The 10770-nt window shown below is 42.7% G+C and overlaps 2 protein-coding genes across 2 annotated transcripts; one reads left to right on the top strand and one right to left on the bottom strand.

Moving 5' to 3' along the window:
* Nucleotides 1-1345: 1345 nt before the first annotated feature.
* Nucleotides 1346-3962, bottom strand: LOC115176405 (C-type lectin domain family 4 member E). Its single transcript, XM_029736435.1, has 5 exons — nt 3812-3962; nt 3088-3336; nt 2379-2536; nt 2067-2188; nt 1346-1856 (listed from the first exon to the last, which is right to left on the bottom strand). The coding sequence occupies exons 1-5, from the start codon at nt 3834-3836 to the stop codon at nt 1688-1690; spliced, it is 723 nt and encodes a 240-aa protein (XP_029592295.1). The 5' UTR covers nt 3837-3962; the 3' UTR covers nt 1346-1687.
* Nucleotides 3963-4803: 841 nt separating this feature from the next.
* LOC115176397 (CD209 antigen-like protein E) lies at nt 4804-9447 on the top strand. The gene is made up of 6 exons (XM_029736423.1): nt 4804-5244; nt 5818-5928; nt 7135-7266; nt 7916-8067; nt 8142-8263; nt 8625-9447. The coding sequence occupies exons 1-6, from the start codon at nt 5160-5162 to the stop codon at nt 8785-8787; spliced, it is 765 nt and encodes a 254-aa protein (XP_029592283.1). The 5' UTR covers nt 4804-5159; the 3' UTR covers nt 8788-9447.
* The last annotated feature ends 1323 nt before the right edge of the window (nt 9448-10770 follow it).

Below are 10770 nucleotides of genomic sequence, written 5' to 3'. Positions count from 1 at the left end.
TGTCACGGTCAACAGTTTCCTATGTGTATCGCAGTGGAGGCTCCTCAGAGGAGGAAGGGGAGAACCATCCTCCTGAGTGAATTTCCTAAAAAGAAAAATAGTGAAACATTTTTTTTAAATTATCCTTTTTAGATAAAACTATACTAAATATATTCATGTCACCAAATAGTTGATTAAAACACACTGTTCTGCAAGGAAGGTCTACAGTAGCCTCAGCAGCACTCTGTAGGTTAGCACCATGGTGTAGCCGGAGGACAGCTAGCTTCTGTCTTCCTAGCTTTGTTTTTTTTGCCTGGTCACAGACAGCTGATGTGTTGTGCACTGAAGTCCACGAGCGAAGGGGAGGAGAGCGCGTAGATAGTCCCGAGAAGGAGTTATATATATATATATATATATATATACAACGCGCAGAGTGATCATGCTGTTTTTATGTGGCTGCTATGAAAGTGAACTGTGTTTGCGTGTGATCAGGGGTGTATTCATTCCGCTGATTCTGAAAAACGTTTCTTAAATGGAAGCAAACAGAACGAAACAGGGATAAACATACTTGAGTTTGTCCAATAGAAACTCTCATTTGCAACTGTTGGACTAATGATTACACCCTAGATCAGCTAGATGCAGACAAGAGTGTGCAAGGCGGTATTGAATGTGCCACTGTCTGTCACCTTGATTAACAAATATGATCTCGACCTGTTGTAGCAACCTCATGATGGGTACAGGGAGAATTTGAGGATCATGTAGTAGCCTAAACCTTTCAATGTTACCTTGAGCTGGGTGAATGGAATTTGAATGACAGTCATCCAATATGCTGTAATAGAAGTAAGGCCATGCTCATAAAAAAATAATCATCCTCCCTCATCTTAAACGGCACCGACCGCTATTGATATCAAGAATGGTCCACCACCCAAAGGACATCCAGCCAAACTGTGGGAATCATTGGAGTCAACATGGGCAAGCATCCCTGTGGAGCGCTTTTCGACACCTTGTAGAGTCCATGTCACGACAAGTTGAGGCTGTTCTGAGGGGGTGCAACTCAATACTAGGAAGGCGTTCCAAATGTTTGGTATACTCAGTGGATATTGCATAGCAATTTGTTTTAGAGACCATTATCTACCGACTATTTAAGAGAATGGGATAGCATCTTAATAGTATAGTTTCTTACGGTTCCAGGTGGTGTGAGCAGACTGCTGCGTGATCAGGCTCGTTCCAAAGTTTTGCTGAATTGTTTGAATTAGTAACAGAGAAAATACAGGGGTTATTGTTGTTGTGTTATAGGACTGTAAAGTAAAACGTTCGATTGTGTTTAAATGATTGAATTAAACAAGAGTAAAAAACAAGCAGTGACTGATGGGTGACTGACTGGCAGCTTTATTGAAATACCTTCAGTGGTGAGTAGACACCAACACAAGTAGATACCTTCTGTCACTTCTTCATTTGTTTTGACTGATTATACCGCGACTGGGATTCAATCCAATGCACGTTGTAGAAATGCACATTGCATTTGAATTTAAAAGGGAATTTACACTTTATTACCACTGTGTTTACACTGAATTTGATTTCCTAAAACATGTGAAAAATTGCATTTAAAATGCACATTGTCAACAGTGCAACCCTGCAATGCGCCTTCTATTGAATCCCTGCCACTCTAACTTAATTTCATGGTCAGCGGTGCCTTTCACCCGCTGATTCAAGGGGAAGTAATGGGGATGGCATCCATTTCACAGATGCGGCGGTAGGTAAAGTTACAGGGCACGTCGGACCAGGCATGAGTGTTACTCTCCAGGACCGCACAGTCCTCCCCTTCAACCCCACCGGAGATGTTGTTATCAGGCTCCAAACTGAACTGTTTCCAGAAGCTATAGGGAAAAGGGAGGTAGGGGGAGAGAACATATGACGGGTAGGATGGAATTGAAGTCACAGAGAGGGAGAAAGATAAGACAGAAAACAAAAAGTCAAAATGAGCGGACAAATAGTGGAGAAAAAGGGATTTGAGCAACTGAGATATTTTGAGTCAATGTTGTACGTGTCATGTTGAGATTGTTGAATGGGTTGCAGACCCTACATACCTTATTGTGAGCGTTGTGTTGTCCACCCATCTCCAGTCCCCCTCCAGCTCTCTGTCTGATAGGCCGATCCAGAAGTAGTTATTAAACCCACCAATCCTATTTGCCTCTTTTTCCAGGGCTTCCTATAAACAAACATGTGGTTACGATGAGAAGAACACACACACACACACACACACACACACACACACACACACACACACACACACACACACACACACACACACACACACACACACACACACACACACACACACACACACACACACACACAGACACACACACACACACACACACACACACACAGTTTCTTACATGTGTGTTCTTGCTGTGCAGGATGCTAAGGTGGCTGCCCATTGATGTACAATTGTCTCTGCTGCTCTGCCAGTCCATCTTGTCATTACTGAAGTAGTAACATTTTTCATTTACCAGTTCATGAAGCCACCCCTTAGGACAGTCTGTGAAATTCACCACTATAAACCAGAGAGAGAGAGATGGAGAGAGAGAGATGGAGAGAGAGAAAGAAAGAGAGAGAGGGAGAGAGAGAGCGGGAGAGAAAGAAAGAAAAAGAGAGCGAGAGAAAGAAAGACATTTGGATATAATTCTACCTTTGTACTGTATGATAGATATAGTATTTACTATACCCAGCTGTGGGTTCATGTCCTGTGTCAAAGGTGGAATGGCCCTAGATTTATGAAAATGTTGCTGCAATACATTATGGAAATATTCAGAGAACTTGAAAGAAGAGGTAGGGGAATGCAGAGCCATAGATTGGGGAATGTTATTAGGGCCACTAATCACGTGAACCTGACCATGTGACCTCCTGGCCCTGTCCTGACCATCTGGGAACATACAGTATACAGCATATTTGATGGGGTACGTTTAAACAAGAAGCACTACTCCCGATCACATAATGAGCAGTTATTTAGGAGATCAGTCATTTGTCCATCAGTGATTCTGTGCCGTCTGGTGGCAATGGAGTTATTCTCAAACACGTACATAGAGTTTTCTGGCTAGTGCTAACCTGTGGCAGAGCAGTTTTGTGCCAGGCTGGCGTAGTTATCACGTAGGTGGCTGTAGCGATGTAGCACAGTCCTCAGATTCAACCTCAGGGAGGCCAACTCTTCCTCAGGGGTCTCCCCAGGTTGAGTGGCATTTGACAGGGGCTCTGCAGCTGCCTGATTGGTGCTGATGGATACCAAGAGGCCAATCAGCACAAGGAGGATGGTCTGACACGTCAGAAGTCCTGCCCACTTCTTCCCCCCCTGGGAACCTGATTGGATTGATCAGAGAGAGAGCTCAACAGAGTTATATTATGCAGTATACTGTACATGTCAGTCAGATGACAGTTGAACCTGACTAGAATTGAGGTGACAATTCATATTCCAGCAACAGTTCTACATACAGGATGTATTTTTTAGAAGTAATTTAAATTAACCTAAATATTGTAACAAAGTGACTAGCTCAAATTTGATACACACAAATACGCACACGCACACACATTCACACAATCTCACACTTATGCACGTACGTTAGTACGCATGCATGCACACACACACGAACACACACACACACACGCATGCACACGCACACACACGCGCACACATGCACACACACACACACACACAAACACACACACACACACACGCACACACACGCACACACACGCACGCACACACACGCACACACACACACACACACACAAACACACACACAGACAGTGGTGTAGACCGAAAAGTTTCTTTTACCTTGCTTAGAACGGTAGTTCTCCATGTTCCCTGTGTAATGTCACTGGTACATGATCAGTTAACCGTTCATAAATCGAATGTGTCTCTCTTTCCACTCAGAGTTGGTGTTATATACCGTCGCGGCGTGTGTTTGTGAGTGAAGGCTGGATTGGTTGGAAAGTACAAATTGTGGAAATAACGTTTTGCTGGACCTGAGACAGATTTGAATGGGAGAAGTGGAGCAATAGATGTGGTGCAATAACAGAAAATCTGTCATGGAATTAAACCCAGCTGGCCATGCAGAGTTGGATCAATAGTCTCAGTGAACAAACAAATGCTACCGAACGAATTGGACTTGTCACAGAGTTTGAACATTATTTGCCAATGGTCTGAGCGATCAAAGTTCTCTCTCTGTCACTAAACGTGGACGGTGCATTTTCATGAGGTTGACAGAGAGGTTTACAACAAAAGCATGACATTGCACTTTAAGCCGAACGCCCTGTAACAGCATGGGTTTGCTTGTTTTGTTTTCACAAATGAGCAGCTGCATCAAATCCACGTGTATATGCAAACACACACACACACACACACACACACACACACACACACACACACACACACACACACACACATACACACACACACACACACACACACACACAGAGAAAGACATACACAGCATGCTGCCCAACCTCTTCCCGTAAGATGTCTAGTTGTTTAACTTGGCATGCTCTCGTCCCCCCCAGGCTCCAGTTCACAAGCACGTTACAGAGTCATTTTGGCCAGATTCTAACACACCAAATCACATAGAGAAGCAGAGTCAAAGACGTTACTTCACAGCATGATTATGTTATTTCCTAAATCCAGTACTTTCCATACAAACACACACAGTATGATGGACCCTCCTTCCAGTTCCCGCCAGACTCTTGTCTCAGTTCCAATTCCTTGAGAGTTTTTGTTCAAAAACACACGCACACACACTGACACTCACACGCTCTCCTGCCTCATCCCCCTACACACTGTCCTTCTGGCCAGATTCAGCATTCATCCAAACAAAGAGAGAGAGAGCAAAAGGATAGAGAGAGCGACAGAGCCAGAGAGAGACCAAGAGCAAGCAGGTTTGATGCAATACTAAAAGAACTGCCAGTGAATTTCTGGAGGAAGAACAATAAATACTGAGAAAACAAGTTGATGGAACAGAATTGCGAAATCAACTCCCACCTCGGCTCTTTGGAATTACAAACTTTATCCCCGGCAGTGACTTTATTTACAGTTAGTTACAAAGTCGGGAGATTCTGCAATAGTTGGTATAAGTAAGTTAAATAGCGATTGTGGTGAGAAGAGCTGGTGAAGAACTGAAATTTCAATCATGGAGGTAGAGAACTATACCAGTCTACACGAGTTTACGGAGGATATATCCTCCAGAGGAAACAAGCCTATCCTAAACAACCACAGTAAGTGTGTGTGCGTGTGTGTATGTGAGTGTGTGTGTGCATGCATGCGTACTAACGTACGTGCATAAGTGTGAGATTGACCATAACTCTAAGGAACATGGTATCTCTTTAGGGAATAGTCAGTGTGAGTTTTGCAGATAGTCTTTCAGTTTATTGGCTATCATCTGTTCCTTTGGAATCCTTTAGAACTAAATCATTTTAAATATTTTTGAAGTGATTGTCACCTTTTTACAATGTTATGGTTCCATGTTAGCCCACTGTAAAATTGTAGGCAGTTACAGATAGATTACAGTGGTATTGTTCATAGTCAAAGGACTTGTCTGGGCAGGAAAAACTTCTGAAGCATGAAAGGTGAATGAAAGGTGAAAAAAAAATGCCCTGTCATACTCGCACTTGTCTTTTCTTACTGGTACTGATTTGACAGATGAATGCTATTTTGAAGAAGGTTTGACTTGCAATGACTGTTATATGTGGTTATTTTTTTGTACCTATAGTTAAATGCTAAATGACTCCAATGTAAATGTAAATGTAAATGTGTCACTCTTTGCATTGAGCTGTAATCTGTCCGACCAGGTGCCCAGGGGCTGAAGAGGGGGTCAGAGTGTCTCAGAGGTCAGACCGCCCTCTTTTTGCTGATTGGTCTATTGGCCTCCATCTGTGCCAACATCGCTATGAGCGTGCTCTGTGAGTTAACATCGCTCTCTCGTTCTCTGTCTCTCTCTCTCTCTGTCTGTATATCTCTTTTTCTCTCTCTCCAACCCAGCACCACCCCTCTCCCTCACTCTTCCTCGTCATGCCTTTTTTGGCATGCAGAATGGTAACGATAGTTGTGGCAGTTGTGCAATCCAAAAGGAACAAAAGTCCAGAACTGTGAAATATGCTCCCTCCCAGGACTCTCAGTCTCTGGCAGCCCAGGCTGTTCAGTAGTTATAACAATCAATCAATCAATCAATCAAATGTACTTATAAAGCCCTTCTTACATGATGTCACAAAGTGCTGTACAGAAACCCAGCCTAAAACCCCAAACAGCAAGCAATGCTGGTGTAGAAGCACGGTGGCTAGGAAAAACTCTCTAGAAAGGCCAGAACCTAGGAAGAAACCTAGAGAGGAACCAGGCTATGAGGGGTGCCCAGTCCTCTTCTGGCTGTGCCAGGTGGAGATTATAACAGAACATGGCCAAGATGTTCAAATGTTCATAGATGACCAGCAGGGTCAAATAATAATAATCACAGTGGTTGTCGGGGGTGCAACAGGTCAGCACCTCAGGAGTAAATGTCAGTTGGCTTTTCATAGCCGATGATCCAGAGTATCTCTGCCGCTTCTGCTGTCTCTAGAGAGTTGAAAACAGCAGGTCTAGGACAGGTAGCACGTCCGGTGAACAAGTCAGGGTTCCATAGCCGCAGGCAAAACAGTTGAAACTGGAGCAGCAGCACGGCCAGGTGGACTGGGGACAGCAAGGAGTCATCAGGCCAGGTAGTCCTGAGGCATGGTCCTAGGGCTCAGGTCCTCCGAGTGAACGAAAGAAAGAAAGAAAGAAAGAAAGAAAGAAAGAAAGAAAGAAAGAAAGAAAGAAAGAAAGAAAGAAAGAGAGAAAAAGAGAGAGAGAATTAGAAAGAGCATACTTAAATTCACACAGGACACCGGATAAGACAGGAGAAATACTCCAGATATAACAGACTGACCCAAGCCCCCCAACACATAAACTACTGCAGCATAAATACTGGAGGCTGAGACAGGAGGGGTCAGGACTGAAAGCATTCACAATTTTTAAAGAAACACGAATTTGTCCCAATCTCACCTCTCAATTTGGTCTCTATTCCTCTTTTTCATTCTCTTTTTCAATCTCTCTCTGTCTCTCTCTCTCTCTCTCTCTCTCTCTCTCTTTCTCAGTGTTTAACAGGCCGTTACCTAGTGTTCCCCTGGAGACAGCAGCTCTGACCCTGAAGCTGAACTCAGTTCAAGGACGTTATGTCCGTCTCTGTGATGACTACTCCAAACTGGGCCAGAGGTGCTCAAAGACAGGTAAAGGGGGGCTAAGTGTTATTCAGAGTGGATAGATACTTTAGACAACTGTCATTCACTATTACATTATTTCACGTAAGAAATGGTACACTGTAAAGGGGTTGCCGTGAAGTTAACAGTTACTTACAGGCATCTGTCAACTGTATATTTTAACTTGATGCGGCACTACTACTACTACAGTTAAGTTGGTACAGCACTCTCACTAAAGGGTGCAACACAAATAGAGCCAGAAACAACAATACCATGCACCTACTAGTGGTCAAAAGGATTTTGGTGTGGGACAGAAATGCAGAACCATTCAAAATAGAGCAATTCTTTCCCCGCCCACAATTTACAGTATGCTGCAGTAAAACGTTTCACAGTATCATACCGTTGATAATACCCCAAATGAAAGTATAATTTACAGTTTTACAGTCAAACTTAAGTGTGTGAGGGAAATAAAAGTAGTGATGGAAATGTCACAATTCTTTACCTAGGCAGTTTTACATATTTTACATATTTTAAAGTATACATAAGACATTAATTACCCATGCATATTCACTCATCTGTCTCTCTTTGTCCTTTTCATCTTCCCCTCTTCATCTTCTTATCCTCCTCTTCTCCCTCTCTATTCCTGTTCTCCTCCTCTTCTCCTCTCCTCTTCTCGCAGTAAGAAAGTGTAGGGAGTGTCCTGAGGGCTGGATTCATGTAGATGAGAAATGTTACTCCTTCAGTAATGACAAGATGGACTGGCTGAGTAGCAGAGACAGTTGTACTTCCCTGGGCAGCCACCTTACCATCCTGCACAGCAAGGAACAGCATGTAAGATAGTGTATGTGTGTGTGTATTTGTGTATGTGTATTCCCTTCATTGTAACCATAACTGTTTGCTTGTAGGACGCTCTAGAAAAAGAGGCCCGGAGGATTGGCGGGTTTGACTACCACTTCTGGATCGGCCTATCAGATATAGAGAAGGAAGGGGATTGGAGATGGGTGGACAACACAACACTGACAAATAAGTATGTGAAGCCCATTCTAAATAATCCAATATCACATGTGTTATAATGAGAGGGAGGCAAAGAGTTACTTTTCTACACTGTCTCATTTCCTTGCTCCCTTTCTCAATTTGTATTTTCCTTCTTCCTCTTCTTTCATTCTATTCTCTTGTTTCCTCTTTTTCTACCTCTTTCCCTAACTGCCTCCCTCTTGTTTTTGGCATTTCTACTTCTCTCCCTCTCGCTTACTCCCTCTCCCCTACCCTCTCTCTCTTTCTCTGCCTCCACCCTTCTGTCTCTCTGTCTCTCTGTCTCTCTCTCTCTCTCTGTCTCTGTCTCTCTCTTTCTCTCTCTCACCTTCCCTCTCTCCCTGTCTCTCTTTCAGGTATTGGAATGAGTATTACTCTGAGCCTGACAATCATCACTCAGGAGGATCACATGGGGAGGACTGTGCCACCCTGGACAGCCATTCGCAGACCTGGTTTGACGTACCGTGTGACCACATCTACAAACGCATTTGTCAGATGGACGCCATCCGGCTAGACTGAATCACAGGACTTAAACTAAGCCATGAATTTCCCAATTATCTAGATCTACCGTCCAAGCATTCATGAGTAATGGCAATGTTTTCTTAAATAGCTTCTCCTTTTTATGTCTTTCAAGCGATTTGAGATGTTTTAGTGCAATGAAAAGCGCTATAAAAGTGAAATGATTATTCTTACTGGAAACATCAGAACTGGAAACTAAACTAGGTTATAGGTTAGATTTACTCAACTACACTGCCAAGTGTGCGTATTACTTTGTATTTTTCAGAAACCATGAAACAAAACGGGACAGAAAAGGTTAAGAGAAGGGCTAAGATATAGAAGGACAAGAGGAGATAAAGATAGTTTTGTGGTATAGCTTGTTTCATGAAATGTTCATTCCCTACTCAAAATAACAGATGCAAACATTTAGCAAATCTGGCACCTTCTGCAAGGAGAATTTCAATGAATGCACTCAATTTAGTAAATCAGTTAGTGCAATCAAGGAGGTAGATGCTCTAATCAACTCTGCTGCTTGCCAAACTGATTGCTGTGATACTTTTGAGCAATCTGAGTGCTTTTTTTTACGTGTGTCCTGTACATAAATCTCCGAAATATTCTGTATTGCTGCACTAACCATGAAAATAAATTCTGAGAGTCAATAAAACTGTATTTTCAAATGAATTACTCTTCCTCTGATGTCTCTTTCTATTTTGTGTCTGGGTTTCTTCCAGTGCATGTTTCATTTTACTGGATTATATTATTTTTTTATTGACTTTGGCGAACATCTGTTGGTTTCTCCTGTGTCTTTGCTCATCCATTGTTTTATTGCTCAATGATGTAGCCTGAAAAAGGAATGTTTTTTTTACACATTTAAACACATTTGTTTGCTGAACGTATGTTTTTAATTCGTATTTCTAATCCAGAAATCGTATTTTAATTTCTTTAAGACAACACTGTTTCTTACATAATATTTTGCCTTGGTGTTGCACAACAGAGGAGGGGAAACTTCCAGGCAGCTGGAAGGAGGCAGTAGTGGTACCAATCCGGAAGCCAGGGAAGCCAGGGAAGCCAGGGAAGCCAGGGAAGGACCCAACCAGGCCAACAAACTATCTTACATACATCACATGTATGTAAGATTATGGAACGTATAATTACGGAGGCTAACTTACTTCCTGGAGACCAGGGGGCTATTATCGCCACATTAGAGCGGATTCAGGAAGGGTAGGGGAAATATGGACCCAGTGCTCTGCTTAGTAGCAGAGGTCAGGAAGGCTCAGGTGAACAAGGAGACTGTTGTAGTTGTCTTTTTTTGATGTGGAGAAGTAGTATAATATGATGTGGAAGGCGGGGTTGTTAATAAAAATGGATATTATTGGAGGAGGAGGAAGAACTGGATAAAGGAATTCCTGTTTGGTGAGGGTGGGGAAATCTCTATCAGGCAGCTACCTGGTGGATAACGATACACCGCAGGGGAGAGTGAGTAGTCCTCTGTTGTTCTCAATCAAAATCAATGATGTTTACTCTCAGGTACAGCCGGATATTGGTAGGTCGTTATTTAGAGATGATGGGGCCTTATGAAAGATGGGAGGAAATGTGCCATACACAGACAGGAAGGTACAGGAAGCAATTGATGAGGTAGAGTGGTGGGCAGTAGGGTTGGACCCTTTTTTCCCAATTTTCGCCTAAAACGACATAGCCAAATGTAACTGCCTGTAGCAAGGATATGCATATTCTTGGTACCATTTGAAAGGAAACACTTTGAAGTTTGTGGAAATGTGAAAGGAATGTAGGAGAATACAACCCATTAGATCTGGTAAAATATAATACAAAGAAAAAAACAACCGTTAAAAAAAAAATTGTACCATCATCTTTGAAATGCAAGAGAAAGGCCATAATGTATTATTCCAGCCCAGGTGCAATTTATATTTTGGCCACTAGATGGCAGCAGTGTATGTGCAAAGTTTTAGACTGATCCAATGAACCATTGCATTTCTGTTCAAAATG

The sequence above is a fragment of the Salmo trutta genome, chromosome 3 (genome assembly GCF_901001165.1).
Source record: "Salmo trutta chromosome 3, fSalTru1.1, whole genome shotgun sequence".
Classification (NCBI taxonomy): Eukaryota; Metazoa; Chordata; class Actinopteri; order Salmoniformes; family Salmonidae; genus Salmo; species Salmo trutta.
This window is presented reverse-complemented; position numbering and strand designations above follow the sequence as displayed.

What these genes read in the sequence shown, in the direction of transcription:
- LOC115176405 (XM_029736435.1), bottom strand. Translation starts at nt 3,836, where the DNA reads ATGGAGAACTACCGTTCTAAGCAAG. An exon ending in ACAAAACTGCTCTGCCACAG is followed by an intron (nt 2,537 to 3,087) that starts GTTAGCACTAGC and finishes TCTGGTTTATAG; the next exon opens with TGGTGAATTTCACAGACTGT. An exon ending in TGCACAGCAAGAACACACAT is followed by an intron (nt 2,189 to 2,378) that starts GTAAGAAACTGT and finishes GTTTGTTTATAG; the next exon opens with GAAGCCCTGGAAAAAGAGGC.
- LOC115176397 (XM_029736423.1), top strand. Translation starts at nt 5,160, where the DNA reads ATGGAGGTAGAGAACTATACCAGTCTACACGAGTTTACGGAGGATATA. An exon ending in CATCGCTATGAGCGTGCTCT is followed by an intron (nt 5,929 to 7,134) that starts GTGAGTTAACAT and finishes TCTCTTTCTCAG; the next exon opens with TGTTTAACAGGCCGTTACCT. An exon ending in TGCACAGCAAGGAACAGCAT is followed by an intron (nt 8,068 to 8,141) that starts GTAAGATAGTGT and finishes GTTTGCTTGTAG; the next exon opens with GACGCTCTAGAAAAAGAGGC.